The sequence below is a fragment of the Mytilus galloprovincialis genome, chromosome 7 (assembly GCF_965363235.1).
Source record: "Mytilus galloprovincialis chromosome 7, xbMytGall1.hap1.1, whole genome shotgun sequence".
Taxonomy (NCBI): Eukaryota; Metazoa; Mollusca; class Bivalvia; order Mytilida; family Mytilidae; genus Mytilus; species Mytilus galloprovincialis.
The window spans coordinates 8,510,024-8,529,010 of NC_134844.1; the positions used below are offsets into that span (position 1 = coordinate 8,510,024).

General features: G+C 31.8%; 1 protein-coding gene across 1 annotated transcript; it reads left to right on the top strand.

The window, feature by feature from the left end:
- The first annotated feature begins 2,084 nt into the window (after positions 1-2,084).
- LOC143084107 (perlucin-like protein) lies at positions 2,085-18,780 on the top strand. Its single transcript, XM_076260513.1, has 6 exons — positions 2,085-2,308; positions 3,570-3,813; positions 4,782-4,855; positions 11,829-11,910; positions 12,103-12,324; positions 18,773-18,780. Exons 2-6 carry the CDS (start codon positions 3,615-3,617, stop codon positions 18,778-18,780), a joined length of 585 nt encoding a protein of 194 aa, XP_076116628.1. The 5' UTR covers positions 2,085-2,308; positions 3,570-3,614.
- Positions 18,781-18,987: the final 207 nt, after the last annotated feature.

Below are 18,987 nucleotides of genomic sequence, written 5' to 3' on the forward strand. Positions count from 1 at the left end.
ACTTCGTACTTATTTTAGCCTTTTTAACATTTTATTTTTATTTGAGCTTCACTGATGAGTCTTTTGTAGACACATGCGCGTCTGGCACAAATACAAAATTTTAATCCTGGTTTATATGATGAGTTTATTTACAAAAAGAATTTGAAGTATTAATGTAAACTTCCCATATCTGAAGAGCGTAAGCTTCGAAGATATGAGTCGATTAAATCTGATTTGCATAGCAGTTAAAGATAAATTGATACCTGATCAATGCTCTTGTGAGGCAGTATGCATCTCTGTACTATCTTATCTTTTCTGATTTAATTGTGAAAACCTAATCTTGTGCCAATAAAGATAGTTTGTACTACATCAAATCTTATACATGTACTATCGTTTCTGTCATAAGTTTTATGCGAAGGAATGCTAGGATGGTGTAATGTTTGAAATGTTTCGAAAATTTCTTACCAATGTGAGACTTTTTGTGTAAAATAAAACATTTATATTTTCATAATGTGTCAAATAGAGTTTTATCATTCATTATGGGACATATTTGTATTCTATATAACTTTAGATATACACTGAATCATAGAATATTGTTTGCAAGAATACGCAAGAACAATCAAATAGACTGAGTGTATCCCAACTCAAATTAAAGTCGTAATATAAATGAGTTTTGAAATACAAGTACATGAAGTAAGAAAAAATTTTAAAAGGACTGCAGTTTTTAAAATGGCATGTTCATGATTGTTCCCCCATATTTTTAAAAAGTGGGGCATACTGTTAAACCTCTGTCCGTCTGTCAGTCTATCCGTCCATCCCATGAATAAATTCGTCACATTTTTCTCAGGGATTACATTACAAGGATTTATGGAATTTGATATTTGGTCTATATATATAAAGGCCACAGTAGTATATATAAAGGCCACAGTAGTATATATAAAGGCCACAGTAGTATATATAAAGGCCACAGTAGTATATATAAAGGCCACAGTAGTATATATAAAGGCCACAGTAGTATACCGATGTTCAAATCTCATAAATCGATAGAAAAAAAAAACACAAATCCGGGTAACAAACCAAAACCGAGGGAAACGCATTAAATATAAGAGGAGAATGACGACACAATATTAAAATGTAACACATACAGACACGAACTAAGCATCAGACAAAATCCGATGAGAATAACAAATATAACATCAAAACTAAATACATGAATTTGGGATAGAAAAGTACCGTGACACGTCTTATAATAATGTGAATTAACACTAAAATACAAGAGGAAACAAACGACACAAAAGAAACACAACGTTGAAATGTAACACACACAGCAATGAACTATAATATAACAATCACCATATTCCTGACTTGGTACTAGACATTTTTTAATGAACAAAATGGTGCGTTGAACCTGGTTTTATGGCATGCCAAACCTCCCTCTTTTATGGCCATGTTAAATATAGCTTATATAAGTCAGCTTTACCTAGTAATGCGTTTTTGTGTGCATCACCCAACAACTTCCTGTTTATTGAACACTTTTTCACTTTACACTTGATAGCCAAGTTGAAAATTTTCGTCACATTTTTCTCAGGAACTACAATACAAGGAGTTCTTAAATTTGGTTTAAGAGTTTATACCATATGTTGCGTTTTCAGATTCATCAATCAAGAAGCACCGACATATTTGGACGGTGATAACTTCAGTGAGCAGTAGCTAGCAGTTTCACTCGTTTCACCTGTCCAAAGACAGAACTCGTCTTCTATATAACATGTATGATTTTCTGCGCTGATTCGAAACCTTTTATCATACCTTGACAATTAAATTATAATGGTTTTGTTGTTTGATAGCGTTCTTATTTAATTTGTCGTATATCCACTGATGAGTCAATCATTTTCTCTTGATTCTTATTTAAATTAAAAGATGTGAAGTCATTGAACTACCAATGCAATAATAATTGCAGCATTTTCCCTTTTTTCAACGAACATAGAGGAAGAACCTTCTTTAAAAGTCGTTTGTTTGGTTTGAGTTTTATCATATAGAGAGAAGTTGTTTTGTTTGAGCAGCTGGTTGTACGTTATCACCAGAAAAAAAACATGACATAATTCATTTTGCCAACTTTTTAATTGTTTATCTAAAACGCAAAAATAAGAACAGAAAAAAACAAAAGTAATTTGTTTTTTATCTTCTTTAAAACTGGGTGTCATTTCCCTAAAATAGAGAAGAACTATTGGCAGTTTATAAGATATTAAATCTATCTGTTAATGGATATCATCATTGTGGATAATATAGTGTTTACTCTTTTAATACTGAGTTCTAGTATAAGAAACACAAGGTATATATAATTACTTAGTATTGTGACTCGCAGTCAAATCTCTTGTTTAATGCACAGTGTTGGAGATACGAATATTTTACGCATTGATCATCATAAAGGTCAGTTTCTTAATCACTATCCTCGACATAAAAGATTTCCTGTTTTATACATTACATAGAAATTCATTTAAAAAATAATGCAAAAGAAAAGTATACAAATATAACAAATCTTTCAGATTGTACTGCACTTATTCAAAGCAGTGTGTATATATATTGAATTAAAAAAGATAGGATAAAATATTTCCAGAAAATCGTAACGGCATGGAAACTGCACTTCCAAATTTAACACATGGAGCATCATAAGATAATCGTAAAATAAGATACCGTCAATATGGTCAAGTTGAATGACAATAATACTTCTTATTTTTAAAACTCATGGACAAGCTACACGCAGTCAAAACCTAGAGGTCAAAACATTTTTTATTGATATTTTGCCCAGAATGTAGGAAGAGTGTTAACATCGAAATCTTCCAAAACGCTTTTCTGACACTTATTACTTTGTCAGAAGTCCATGCAACAGGCTAATTTCGATTCTTGGCATAAAATAACCTGTTGCACAAACGTAAAAGTCAAGCCACAGTTGGGTATTCAACATTGATAAACAAAATTAAGATTGTCTTTTTTTGTAAAGATCTTGAGGATGTAGCACTTTAATAATTCATCAGTATGGACAATTGTTTTCTTATTCTTCATTTTTTTAGCATTATGTTCATTCATTTGAGACCTAATGAAGTTGCAATAAACTATCTTTGAAATTACTTTTAATCCGTCCTTAGGAATCTTTAATACAAAAAACAAGCAAGAAAGATACCAATGAGACAACAAAAAAACGTTGGAGAAAACAAAAAAGCGAAAATACAATCAGGTCCCAATAAAACTAAACTGAAACATAAAGACTGAGCAAGACGAGTCCAAGTTATGAATGATCTTTGGTGAGCAAATCATTATGCACTAGTGGCAACACCCCGAGTTGCTTATTATAACAGCAGGTCAACATGTGGTGATATTTCGCATTCGATGACATTACAATTGAGAAAAGAGAAAAACAGGACAGAATAGTGCCATTTCTTTAGAGCTCTTAACGACTCTAAATATGATTTACTGAGTTAATAAATACTGAATTACTATAAAAAAGAATCTTAAATATTGTTTGAATGTTGTATTTTTTCTATTCCATGCTCTTTGTAATTTCAACAGTAAACATATCATTATTTTCATTTAAGGCATTTGTCGACATAAAGTTCCTAACTATCCATTGTAATCACGTTATGGATTCCAATATGTGTATTGCATTCATACTAATTTTGGGTGCTATAGATGTTAGTAATTCGTTTCCGTGTGTATCCAACAAGACCATGGACGAACTCAAGACATTTAGAGAAAAACTAAAACAGTTTGGAATCGAAATTAAAAACAAATTCAGTGGACTTGACACCGATCTTCAATCTATGGAGAGCGATATTGCAAGTAAGTTTTAAGGTATACGAATACACTGGGTTTTTTTATTTCCAGTGTACTCATTCGATTCAAGTTCTTATATCGGACTAAACTAAGAAATGTAAGAGTTAACTAGAATTGCCATTGCAAGCAATAGCGGATGTCACACTTCCGCCTATTGCCACCAGATTGCAGCCAGTTTTAAAATTTTAAACAATGAATGCACATATATACAGATGGCTATACATCTTTCTGTAATTTTCCAGGGCAACATAGTAGTTCCAATGATTGCCAAAAACATCCAACACCAGTATATAGTGGGCACCTACATTGTATTAAAATATAATGATTCTAAGCTTAAGCATATCCAAAAAGTTCACCAAAACCAAAAACCGTATTTTTCACACATTTGTTCTGATTCCCAGGTAACGGCAGCCATTTTGTATGGTCTTTAAGACCTACTGCACCCGAAATTTTGTGTTCCTCATTATAGTGAACTATCCTTAAGATTTGTTCCATTGGCTTCAAGAAATCTGCCGAACAAAAAAGTTGGAAGAATAATAATTAACAAAGAAACAGAGGAAAATCAATATGTCACCCGACATTGTCGATCGGGTGACATAAATATCTAATAATTTGTATCATGTAGCAATTGCCTGTGTTTGTCGATTTTTTTCTGAAGAAAATATTAATTTAAAACAAAAGTTATCTCTGAGGTATATTAGAATAGGCTGAATTCTGATAATTATAAAACTTGTTTCATTAATTACAGTAATCAATGTCAAATTGGGTAAAACAGAAAGGCCAAAAACGGTCCCAATATAGAAAGTCAGTTTTTAAATGATACGTGTGAACTTTCTCAGTTTGATACTGTGTCGACACCAGTTTAATGTTTGATTTTATGTCATCACGATAACAGAATCTTATATACTAGATAATTTGCTTAATTAATGTTTACCATATCTTGACATAACTTTAAATCTTTACATTTCTTTCAGAAAGAAGTTTTGAAAAGTATAATGGACATTGCTATTACTTTGGAGAAGATATACTTAGTTGGTTTAACGCACAGGTAGTTTATTTGTATTACATATGTACAAAACTTTGAACACCACTTGTCTTTTTCGTCTTTTTTTTTAATATTCAACGACGAGAAATAGTGCAGGTATCTTATCTTTGACCCACCTGCCAGTATTCAATTAGTGTTTTTGCCAGATGCTACATTAAATACATCATATCGTACTTCAACTGTTTTTGGATATATATTTAAACGTCATATATACGATTCATATTAATAGTAAGGTCAGTAACTAAAGGGTTAATTTCAAAGTTACTAAAATACACCACAGTTTGTACCGAAAAGTGGTTTCCTGTTGTTCAATCAAATAATGCATATGAGATTAAAACCTTACTTGTATAAATGGTCTTTAATATACGCATCCGTCAAATCTAAAGGCATTTTAGGATCCTTATTTCTAAAACCGGGGTCAAGTTACTTACATAAGCTTGAATGTAAAAAAAAAAATACTGTCAAAAGTTATTGCAGAATAAAAGCATGTCCTCAGGTAAACAGAAATAACTAACTGATACTTTTTACACTAAGATTGTTAGCGTGTGGTATATTAGGGTATACAGATTTTGATCATATAAAAAAGAAGATGTGGTATGATTGCCAATGAGACAACTATCCACAAAAGATCAAAATGACACAGACATTAACAAATAAAGGTCACCGTACGGCCTTCAACAATGAGCAATCAGTCTTTGATCAGTCCGTCAGTCATTCTTGGCTTCTGGATGCTTCAAATACTTTATACCAGATTGCAACCATCCTGGATATCAAATCAGATATAATGGAAATAGATCCCTATTAATTTTGGGTATACTACTTCCAAACTTAATTTAAAAGAATAAAAAAAAAATACCCATATTTGTTCAAGAAAGTTCAGAATGCTCGAACATACATGTACTATACTGTATTTTAGATTTCAACCTTGCCTTGTCATATATGGTTACATTATGTGAGGATGATGTATATTAGTTTTGAGGCTACTTTGTCTCAAACAAAGTTGAAGTATTTACACATGGACCGTGAATTTTCGCAGAAATGGCAATGATCGTTAAATCAACTTCATCTTATGGAATTGCGTATTAACATATGATGAGTAGAAGATCCCTATTGAAATTTGAGGTTTTTACTTTGAAACCAAATTCAATTGTACGAAATATAGACATACAATGTTAAAGAAAAGCAGATGCTTAATCACACACGTGGAATCAGTAGAAATAGGTTAATATATTCTACTCTTGGTTTTTTAAAATGTATTAAATGATATCCTTTAATTTGGCACAAAACTACAAATCGAATGCAATAATCAATTATGCAATCTTAATAAAGTACGAATGTTATTTCAAACACATACTTGGAATCAAATTTGTCGATACTTTATAATGTTTAGTTGTAAAGATAGTTCCGTTGGATGGTCACAAGCACTTGTCTCAGAAAAAAATCATATCTCCGGCTATACATGAAAGTTAGGTTAAAGTCATAAGAAACCTCAAATCAAAAAAATATAATGCATATGTTTTTTTATAACTCATTGGATAGTTTTCATTATAAAACTTATGTACATATACTGTTTTCTGAAGAAAATCCTCAATTTATTCAAATTTAGAAGAAGTTTACTTTATTTTAATTGCTTCCTTCCAGGAAGCAATTCCCCTGACATATTTTCCGTATGCAAAGTGACCTCATTGTTTCCAATCTCTTAAAAGTCCGGTGATCACAATACGCATGGATGTCCTTAAAATAAACTATTATCTGAATTTACATGTGATGTCCTTAAAATAAACTATTATCTGAATTTACATGTTATACACGTGCTCAATTTCCATGCTTTTTTGTTGAATTTTTGTCGATTGTTGACAAACAGGTGACAATCGTTAAACTTCGGCTTCAAAACACGAACTTTAATTACCTGCCATATTTTCGCAACAACACTGATCGATTGAAAATAAAATTGACGATTATACGAAATTTACACGAAAAAATGATAAATTCGTGCACAGAAGACTAAGTTAATGATGCTTGTATGCATTGGTTCAAGAACTGAAAGAACATTATTTTTCACCGGTCACTCGTTTCTTATGACTTTAAGGTACATAGATATATGTTTTTGAGACAAGTTAGTGAGCGTATAAATGAATAAATTACAGGGAATTCAACCTCACCGGAATAACTAATATGTTGTAGTGATATAATCATTTGTTACCAGTATGCTCTGGTTTGTGTTTTACAATTTTTATTGATACTTGCATGACAGTTGTATACAGTCCGCCAAAAGTTAAGCACCACCTAATTTTATTGCATCGAATTTTTTTTTCCAATTTAAATAAACAAATATTCCTAGAAAAAACATTCATGAAGCAATTTTGCTAACATACACCATAAACAAACCTCAAATATAATTTTGGTCACTTATGAAAGTTCTATTTATTTAGGTTTTGCGTTCATAGAAATGGTGTAAATTACACAAATCGGAGACGGAATTTAAGTTTCACTGTGAAATTCTTTTTAGAACAATTAATCACCCAATATCATTATTTTTTTTACAGACAATCTTTGGTGTGTTCGGCAAATTTAATGTCAATATTTGAGTCAATAGCATGTGTAACAACCTCTCCTCCGGTACAGTCCCATAACACGACGTCTTATACTCAGTACCAGCCTTCAAATCTTACATTTTGTAAGTTGAGAAAATCTATACCATACATCAATAATTGCCACTTTTAAATCGACAAGATTCTGTGAAGGTGGATCTCTGCGATTGATATTTCTGACAATGGCATCCCAAACATGTTCGAAAGGGTTTATTCAAAATTAACATTCATGTTTAATTTGGCTATTGTTTGTTGTGATAAATATTTTAAGATTCCCATATGACCAAGACTGTAAAGCATATGTGTGGTCCATAAAATTACAAAATACGTCTCATACTCTGTACCAGCCTTCAAATCTTACATTTTGTAAGTTGAGAAAATCTATACCATACATCAATAATTGCCACTTTTAAATCGACAAGATTTTGTGAAGGTGGATCTCTGCGATTGAGATTTCTGACGATGGCATCCCAAACATGTTCGATAGGGATTATTCAAAATTAAAATTCATATTTAATTTGGCTATTGTTTGTTGTGATAAATATTTTAAGATTCCCATATGACCAAGACTGTAAAGCATATATGTGGTCCATAAAATTAAAAAATACGTCTCATACTCGGTACCAGCCTTCAAATCTTAAGTTGAGGAAATCTATACCATATATCAACAATTGCCACTTTTAAATCGACAAGATTTTGTGAAGGTGGATCTCTGGGATTTAGATTTCTTACAATGGCATCCCAAACTTGTTCGATAGGGTTGATGTATGGAGACATGGAAGGCCAAAAGATAGGGAAAATGGCATTTTGCTCTTTAGTCTCGGTTACTGTCCTTACCCTGTGTAGTCCAGCGTTGTGGTCCATGTACAAGGGTTTTGACAATGTTGAAGTAAGTGGGGGATTATCCAAATGAGGGACTACAATGTTTGTAGGCACAATATATTTGTATATTTGTCCGTTTATGTTCCCTGCAGAAAAGGCATACCAAGCTAAAAAAGGTATAAGAAGCAACCCCGTACTATAACACCACTAGCAACGAATGCAGTCATTTGGCAAATTTTGTTTTGGTCAAAGGCCGTTTTATTTTTCACAAAACTCGTATTATGGCGGGTACTGGTTGTAACAGACACTGACTCTCATCTGACCAATGTGTGTTTTACCAGCTTCCCATGTTCAAGCACCGATATTCATTATCCCATTGAAAGCGGAATGTACTCTTGACAATACGACTTGCTCTTCGGTTGCCTCTATGACGTTGACGGACCAATGTTTGAACACTAAAACAACCACCTGCTCTTCGATTGCCTCAATGAAGTTGTAGTGTTCGAACCAAAAATGTAACACGACCACATAGAGAAACAGTGTATTTGTATACGCGCAGATGCCCTGTAGTAGAGAACTGATAAGAAGTAGTGGATTTGTAAACGATAAACAACGAGCGACTTTAGTCGCGAGTTGAATATCGTTTTTGAATCCACTACTTCTTCTCAATTCTCTAGCTTAACCTATTTCTAGTAAAACGACTATCTGTTTCATGAACGGAATTTCCTGAAAATAATTTCGTATTTTGTCTTTTTTTTATCTATAATAGCTGGAAATATTAGATCCACATGGTTCACATTCATATTTAACTTAATATAAGTTCAAATTAACTTAAATGTGTTGTTATCTTCCCTTTTTAATATAAGATTTTATATTTGTAAATTATTATTTCATTCAATGTTTAATCATTACAAATAGTTTATATTGATTAGATTTTAGTATTTATGATTCATTCAAAAAGACATATAATTGATATATGAATTTATTTTAATCTTTTTTGAAAAGTTAAAAAAATTTAATTACCAATTAATTTAGAATTTAGAAACCTTAAATATTTACATATATAATTTTTAGCGACCTAATGTTTAAGTCTATGGTGTTAATATCTCTTATTTGATTGAGTTTACATCACACCTATAAAATGAATACAAACATTGTAAATTTGAATGAAGTGTGAATGTCACAACAACACCACTTCACTAGGCACCAGTTGGTGATAAAATAGATGCAATGGTTATTCTTAATTCAAAAGATATATATAATTTTAGTGGAAACTGGTTCCCTTTCATTATGTTTTGATTATCTTAACGTTATAACATTTGGCATCCATTGTCAATCAGTTAATCAATTAACTGGTATTATTTGGGGTTCGTATTCTAAAATCCAAGCAGAATTGCTCTTGCTACACATGTACAATATATAATTATTTCAATTTTGCAATGAAACATGTTAGCTGTTCATAGCCGTGATCGTCTAGTCGTTGGCACCGAAAGAAGTAACTATGTTATTAACAGTGCTAAGTTCAAGCCTAGTACCCATAATATATATTTTTTCTTGTAATATTTTTCTCTACCAAAACATTGTTTTTAATCTTAAAGGTATCTATATTTCATTTTTCATACAAAGTTGACAATTTTGTTTCTGGTTTTCTGTCAAAGAAGTAGTTTTACAGTCTTAGCTTATCACACTTTATTCACATTCGATTCGGTTAAATGTTGATGTTTAATAGGACCATTTATAATCAAAGAAAAACTAAGTGATCATGGTATGATGTCATTATAATAGTTATAAAACCAAACGTAAGCATTTGTTACATGTATGATGAAAAGGGAAAGGCCTTTTTCGTTAAAAGTGATAAGTGTAATGTGTACATGGATTTTGCTTTTCTCATGGAATTGTACTAATAAGTAATATGTACAATTCCTTGATTCTATACTGTTTATATATATTATTAAATAACAAAAAGACAGAAATATAGTTTATTGGCAAGTTTTGACAGATAAACGCTGTAAGAGTGATATTTAAATACTAATAATATTTATCAGCACTCGTGGTCTAGTGGTATCACGCATAGACTACAGACTTTGCTGACGAAAATACGCGCGATTTCGAGCCTTGCATTAGTCACTCGTTTTTGAGAGGATAACATATCGTAAGTTAAAAATTGAAAGTTATGATATAAGTTATCTTAAGTTAACATGGTGGTCGGTGGATTCTTGAAAAATAATCCACTGTTAGAAAAATAGACTGACGTCAGAGAAACTAATAATAAGTTGCTTGACTTGTTTATCGGAGTTCAATTATTGTGATCGTAATGAATTTTCTAATTGTATGATGAAGGCAATTCATAACACCAATCATAAATATTTTTTTCGCAATAGTTAAAAAAATTGCCAGTTATATTTCGGTGGTGCTTAACTTTTGGTGGACTGTATATATATTTTATCCATATGTTTATCATTCTATTCTACTATTATGATAGTGCATTGCAAGTAAATGGTGGACACTCTTCTGTAATAGTTCGTTTCATCTAATTCTAAGAGATTAGATTTGAGTAGGCATCCTATTTTCCCCGTTTTGTTGCAAAACGTTCTTGAGATATTTATTCGCATGCGTTAACACATGTTGTATATATTTCTCACAACAAAACATGATCATAACATTTATCTATGTTCTTAAAAATTATTTTCATGAATATTTAAACATGGAATTAATACAATGTATATAACAAGCGATAAGGAATGTTATTTTGCACTCGATAATATCCGCGTAAATATATGCAATACGTTCGGTTACCAGTCAACAACGCAACTCACGTGGAAAGAAATGTCTATGGCACCAATATATCGGAATGCCCTCACGACCATTCGCTGTAAAAATTCCTAAGTAATTTGGCTATTGTTTGTTGTGATAAATATTTTAGAACACCATATGACCAAGACTGTAAAGCAGGCTAAGAGCTATACGTATATATGTGGTCCATACAATTACAAAATTCAAACGTTTTATTGATTAATAACCAGGTTAATATCATTTGGACACTATATTTCGGAAATGTTATTTGTGATGTCATTGTGGCGTCATAAGCATGTTAACAAAATAGATATAAGTGCCATTTCACACATGTTGTTGGTTATAATAAATATAAGCTACAGTTTCACTCATCCAGATATTTTATTTACATTTTATAGCAAAATATCGTTTTGGGGGGTAATGTTGTAACTAGCAGTTGCTCATACCATTAAAATAAATAACAATATCTCAAAATGAGATTAATTTGAAGTTAGGATTTTTCTTGTAGATTTATAATACTTTTTGATTTTCGAACACGATGTGTCAGAAGATGCAATATCATTTCTTCTTTCATCGCTGTGGAAATCAGTATTTTGTCAGTTTCAAGTTTTCAGGATAAAAATTGCCTAATACTTCTTTATAGCATTTTTTACCTATATAATGATTTTTCAAAAAGCTCATGAAGTAATATATTCAATTTAGATGGTTGTAAAATATTTCTTGAAATACGTTTGGTTTATTCATTGACTGCTTTTAGTTTTATTTTACAGCGGAAGTGTCAACTTATTGGAGGTAACCTTGTAAAAATTGATGACTCATCTGAAAACACTTGGTTGAAATCAAAATCCAACGGTAAGTTTCATGTAATCTCAGTGCATATGATACTAAGAGAGTCGCGCATTTGACAAACCCTACCCTTCATCCCCATTGCAATTATCAATTGTCGTCACAGTGAGGACTTTCTAAAGGTGAAATGTCACCCGATGTATATTTATTTGCCATTATTTCTACCATGTTGTTATAAACCAAACATTCCACTTGCAGGAGCAGGATCCGGTATTTATTGGATTGGATTATCCGATCTTGTCGAGGGAGAATTCCGATGGACCAATGACCAAGAAGTTGTAAGCTATAAAAACTTTAAAAGCGGCCAACCAAATAACTCAGGGGCAAAAGAAGATTGTGTTTCTCTCTACAGCAGTGATGGAACTTGGTACGACAAACCCTGTACAAAAACTTATAAATACATATGTGAAAATGATTTATGTAAGTGAGACTTATGTAAAATGGGGGAAAACATAATAAAATAAATCATATAAGTATAAACAAGAAGATGTGGTATGATTGCCAATGAGACAACTCTCCACAAGAGACAAAATGACACAGAAATTAACAAACTATATGTCACCATATGGCCTAAACCATAAGCAAAGACTATACCGAATAGTCAGCTACAAAAAGCCCCGCTATCCTGTTTTATTTATCTACAAAGTCTGTCTTAGCTAATTGTTAGCTGGAAAAGATATAACTTGTCTTTTGCATATTTTTTCTAGTTCTAATTAACTCATATTAAAAAGTAAAAGTATCTAATACAAATTTCTCTGTATCACAAATGTATACCAAAAATTCAGAATATTTACAAATAGAGCATACAACTGTCTTTAAGTCAGATACCTGAGGTTCAGTGGTTGTTATTGGTTCCATGTAATACTTGTGTATCGTTAGGTGATTTATGATAAGTTAGGCTGTTAGTTTTTTTCATTTGAACTGATTCATATTTTTTATATCGGTAAACCCATTAAACTGTATTGCTTTTCCTCATTGTTGTAGATCGTACGGTGCCATATAATTGCTTACATCCATTTCATCTTGAATCTCGTGGATAGCTGGATATTTGGCAGTCATACAAGTCTGTGAATCTTTATTTTTTTTATTACTATCTATGATTTGGAAGAAATCGTTAATCAACTTCTTTGAGGATCGAATTTATTGCTCTTTAATACTATTCTCTCCGTATGTCTGTGCGTTTCAGGCGGCAACTATCTAGCATATGTTTTATTGATGAATATTTACAATAGAACTTGTTGAATTACTTTAAAATATGTTGCTGTCAATGCCTGTAACTTACAAAAAAAAAATGGCCGATACGTATTTCTGAAAAGAATTTAATATAAATACTTACTTTTTGTATCTCTTTCTCTGTGTAAAGCTGAATGTGTAAAGAGGCCGCGGGTTTGCATACAAACATTTCTATTGTACCACATACGTTATAAAATTAAACAAATAAATATATGATATATACTTCTAACGGGATAGTACATGCACATCCTCGTTTTTACAGAAACGTTGTTAACTGTGCCCGAAAATTTAGAAACGATCATGGTAAACTTGTCGTTCCTTCAAATAAACTTATTCTTAAAGTTACCTACTAAACACTGTAATAAGGTTATTAGTAATTGTTTTATTGGTATAAATATTGATTTTGTTATCAGTAAATTAAATGCAAACTAAATATTACTTTTATGTTATATGCATATACCCATTCATGGATCTACAAACTGTCGATACCTGTATATTGGCATTGCACAAGGTCATGTTTTTCTCTGAATGTTTATGACGTCTTTACACGAAATCCATTGGATGTTGGATGTGTATGGATTGATAATTTAGTCTTAGGTGCATGATTTTCATATTAGTTGTTAGAGTCTTTGAACTAGCTGCCAGTTAAGTGCAAGTACTTTCAGATCTGTACCTAGTGTCTTTTTGTTGTTGGGACATATAAGTACCCATTCCACGTCTACTTGTATTTTTATCCATCTGATGAGTTAAGTCTTTTTCAACTGATTTTTATAGATTGTTCTGATGTTGTACTGTTATACCACTGTTTTAGGTTAGAGAGAGGGTTGGGATACCGCTTACATGTTTTACATTGTCATTTTGGGGCCTTATTTATTATGCGGTATGGGCTTATTGTTGAAGCCCGTACGATGACCTATAGTTGTTAATTTCTTGATCTCTTATTGAGAGTTGTCACATTGGCAATTATACCACATCTTCCTTTTTATATATGCAAATTTAATCCGTTAAATGTGATATAAAACATGCGTTGTCGTACCTATGGTTCTAATTTTCGTTTGAGATTTTCAACCTGATATGATGATAATTCGGTTTTCATAAGTCCTATTTGTAGTATGGTAACGTGTAAGGCACAAACATTTACTCATTTTTTTCTCAATATAATTTATTAATTGGAATCCTATAATCAAACCATTTGATCAATATAGATTCTACAACTACATCCAGCAAGCTACGATATTGGTTCTCTCGAGACAGTTAAATTTTCACATTTGAAATTTAAATGTCGAGACCGGATAAAGATCGTATTGCACATGATTTATTGATGGAATCTGTTTCTCTAATGATTTTTTAGACAATATGCAGACAATCTGAATCCTTCTTGTCGAACTACCTGCGAACAGATGTGTTCTTTTACGTGACGGTATCAGTCATGGTTGCCTTTTTTCATTACGTCACTACTAGGCGAGTGACATTCAGACCTAAAACATATTTTTAATGCACCTATCTAACACACAGCTATATTATATATCATTCGAAAGGAAAAATTGTGAAGATTCCATTTTTCCCGGTCGTAAAAGTAAAATATGGTGCATTTTTTTTAAAATTGGGGTCAAAGGTTATTCATAAAAAATTGAAAGAATAACACTTTTGTAGTATTATTGTCTAATTTGAGGCAGCTGGTAATATAGCTAATTCAAATTTTACTTTACACGATACTATGATAACGTCTCTCTGATGCTTAGTTGCCTATCGTTCATGGTTTGGCGATAATTGACGTCATTTTGACGTTTTCACTCTGCTATAGGTAAAACGGTTCTTTCTACAAAAACGACGTATAATAACAAATATTTGACCTTAAATATGTTAATATTTACTAAAATTGATTGTGTGCCATGCAAAATAAAAAAAAATATGATGAAATATTTGTAAGTTGGACGAGTAAAAGGGAGAGAAAACAACGCAATAAAGAGAGTAAAAAGTAGACGTCTTTGTCACATCAACAGTGACAATAGTCTCCTGTTTGTTAACAGCCTACAAACCGTGTCAAGATCGGAAATCACTATCTTACATGTTTAATACAATCACAAGCAAAGTTAAAGAGGATATATGAATCACATTTTAAGTCTGTCCGTCCGTCAGTCCCCACTTGTTTGCGGCCCGTGTCGAATTAAATCAGGTAACTTATACATGTATACAGATACACAGTTAATACAAAAATCAATGATTTCAAATATAAAATGCATTGCCTTGAACTATAGAACTGATGTTCAACACACTTAGTTCAGAGATGTGTTATGGGATGGCAAGTGGTTCTTCATAAATTGAATCAGTTCATTTCGACATTGGCATTGACATTTGAGCCGTCAAGTTTTCAAACATTGTTTGATTCGTTCTTGTCTGGTTTGTGTCCGGTCCATATCTTTTGAATCGTTGAACCTGGGTTTTCCAAACTAAGTATGCATATACATCATATAATAGGGGATGGCCATAAACTAAAATCAGGTCACTATGATATGGATCCAATCCTAATGGAATCCTGTCCGCGACATATATAGCTACAAAACTAAGGTTTACTAAACTTCAGATACAGAAGTCGGTTTCACAAAAAAACTTAAAACAAGATTAATCGTAAGTAAACTTATCTATTCATGACTTACGACCAGCTTTAGTCGTAAGATTTGTTGTGAAACTAAGCCCAGATGCAACATTAGAATGCGGAGATTTACAAACTAGAGTTAGGTGACCTTTATTTTGCCATTTGGGATTATATACTTTACAAACACTTTAATTTCTTAACGTGTTTTTTTTTTATTACGACTGCATTTATTTTCACTCACGTTTGTGCAGTCAAAACGTTTGCAGTTAAAAACACAAGCTTAAATGTCTTACCAGTATTCAAAACTTAGATATATATCGATATTTATCAACTAATATGAATTTGCGGGATATAGTTCGGCTAAACCTATATATAGTTTTTTTGTCATTATGGAGGAGTTTCTGTGAATAATCTATTTCTTTAAAAGAAATGAAATAAATCTAATTTATAACAAATGATGCAATTTTCTATTTTGTGATTTTTAACAATATAATGTAAGACAGTCGAAATTCATATTTTAAAACTGAGCCTGTGAGTCGTTTGCTTTCTGGAACAATTCCTGATACTTCGCTGTTACTGACACAATTTTGTGTAACAGATGCTTACAATGATTTCAGTACATTTACAAGTTCCCTAATGCATATAGTTTCCTTCACAAGAACAAATTTATGAAATCCTGAAAAAAGTATGACGTATTAAGACCACTTTTGTCATCCGTACTCATACTTGGGTAAACCTGCCGTATTTGTTTGTTAAGACGCCATGTCTTTGTTTGCCAGCTTTCAGAACATGTAGTTTGAATGATGATACACTTGGTGGTAGGCGTGACACGATGGCAATCTTTTTGGTTGAAAGTCTGATATTATGTAACTTGCTCAAATCGTCTTGATTAGACTTATGCATGCTTATTTTTGGTTTCGGACACTTAAGAGTTTTCTTGCAGCACCGATCTGCGTGCCAATATGAATTTTGTTTAATTTGTGATAGACCCGCCATCTATTGATGATTTCGAAAGCGTTAAAAGATAGTTTTCTTAGGAACAAAGATAGATGATGAGCTATAGAACCTGTAAGAGCATGAACTGCTGGTAAAGGTACATATATTTTGTGAAAGAAACTATACATGCACAATAAACATGGTGCATCGCCAACCATAATTCCCACTGGTTATAGAACTCGTAAACAGCACACAGGTGTTCCATGTCTAGAATACAACGAAGTGTCAGATCATCGTTGACCCTCTGACATTACTCCTATTAAATTGTTAATCCGTATTTAGAATAAGAAGCCTGATGATATCACATTAAAAACCCGGTACCTTTGATAAGTATGATTAAAAGTACACTATGATCTCTGTATACCAGAGACTAAATGCTTTGAGGTAAACAACCATAGCCTATCGTATGGCCTAAACAAGATGCAAGAGATAACACTATATAATAAGCTATAAAGGTTTTAAAACAATTTTAATTAGATACCCAAAAGCTTGATTTATGCTCAAAACAACAAACAAAAGCAAAAATCATAAAAAGCAACTAACGACAACCATAATGAATAACAAATCAATTTGAAAGATATCAGGCATATGATCGATTGTTTACGTTAGACACGCGTTTCGTCGACATAAGACTCATCGGTGACGCTCGAACCAAGTAAAACTGCAGAGAATATTTAAAAGCACGTAATCCTATTAAAAATACAGCTTTAAATTAGGTAATATATATCCCCTGAGGTAGAACATTTATTGTAATTCAAATATCTACGAAGAATTCAAAATTGTCAACTGAATGAATAGATATCCCCATATATTAAAGTATTTATAGCATGTCAACATACAGGCTCTTGGCGTGGCCCTAGCACATACGCTATGCTTCCTTTAAAATACTGATCAAATTTGCACCATCAATAAGTCTACCGTATGCGATGGTTAAAACGGTAGGAAAGTTAAAAGGTGGCCATATCTCACGTTCAAGTTCATGGGGAAAATATCAGATTTGACACATTTTTCCGTTTTTCCGTACTTTTAGTTGCAAAACTAAAATGTGCACTGATACAATTTGGAGGAAGTATTTTTCAATAGTTATTCATAATCTCCACTTTTTGTAAGTGCAAATTGACTAAGAACAATAAGATATTGGTTTTCTACCAAGAAAAAAACGTTGACATCTCAGCTTCTATGGTCCTTTTATTTATTTTTTTTATACTTTGCGTAAATTTTATACCAAAAAATATACCTTTTTTTAAAGCGTTAGGTACGTTAACTTGAGGGAAATTAACAGACAAAGCGATTTCGGAAATTTGATTGAAAGGGGGAGTGTGTAAAAATGTATAAAATCCAGAATAATACAGTGATAACGATATATATTAAACAAGTAATGAACTTTTGAATAATACGAACATCATTAATTTTGGTTCCAAGCCGAAAATATCTAAGAAATGAAACAAAATATGAAAATTGGCACCATTTTTATAAAAAATTCCAAAATGTTTACAAAAATCTTTTTTTCTCTCGCAAAAATCACTTCTTTTATTTTGAAAAGTATTTTTTTTATACATTGACATGTTAAACGTACATAATTTTGCATTGTGACAACAGAAAATGAAGGTACATGTTAATTTTTCACGCTTCAACACTGTTGGTCATTTTTCAATTTGGAATTATTACTCGATTTTAATTCAATTTGTACAAAAATTGCACCGTACGATTTTTTTACGACCGACCAAAAAAGGAAGTTCAGATGTCATACTATAACATATAAAAAATTCAGCTGTGTGTTAGGTGGGTGCATTAAAATCACTAACTAAGCGTCTTTTCTGAAAATGTCACTCGCCTATACGGGAGTTTCACAGGAAAACAAGAAAATATGACAAATGAAGAATTAAGATCAATTGATAAAATTCATTGGTAAAATAAAAATTATCTAAAGGTTGACGCAAATGATATATTGAGTAAGAATTAGATAATAACTTCCCTCTCGTCATTACAGATAAGATTTGGTAAATGTGGGTATCATAGTAATTGTATTTCTTTCTATTGTAGGTTATTGAAGATGTTGAATTATCAACAACGACAAAAAGGGACATCCTTGATAGATCATATTGCAATTTTAGTAAAAGATATTAACTGGAATTGTCTGTTCTATTCATTATAAAAAAAAACACTCATATGAAAAAAGTAAAATAACAAAAATACTGAACTGAGGAGTCTCAGAATCCAATCTGAAAGTCCATAATCACATAGCAAAATCAAATGAC

What these genes read in the sequence shown, in the direction of transcription:
- LOC143084107 (XM_076260513.1), top strand. Translation starts at nt 3,615, where the DNA reads ATGGATTCCAATATGTGTATTGCATTCATACTAATTTTGGGTGCTATA. An exon ending in TTAGTTGGTTTAACGCACAG is followed by an intron (nt 4,856 to 11,828) that starts GTAGTTTATTTG and finishes TTTATTTTACAG; the next exon opens with CGGAAGTGTCAACTTATTGG. An exon ending in GTTGAAATCAAAATCCAACG is followed by an intron (nt 11,911 to 12,102) that starts GTAAGTTTCATG and finishes TTCCACTTGCAG; the next exon opens with GAGCAGGATCCGGTATTTAT.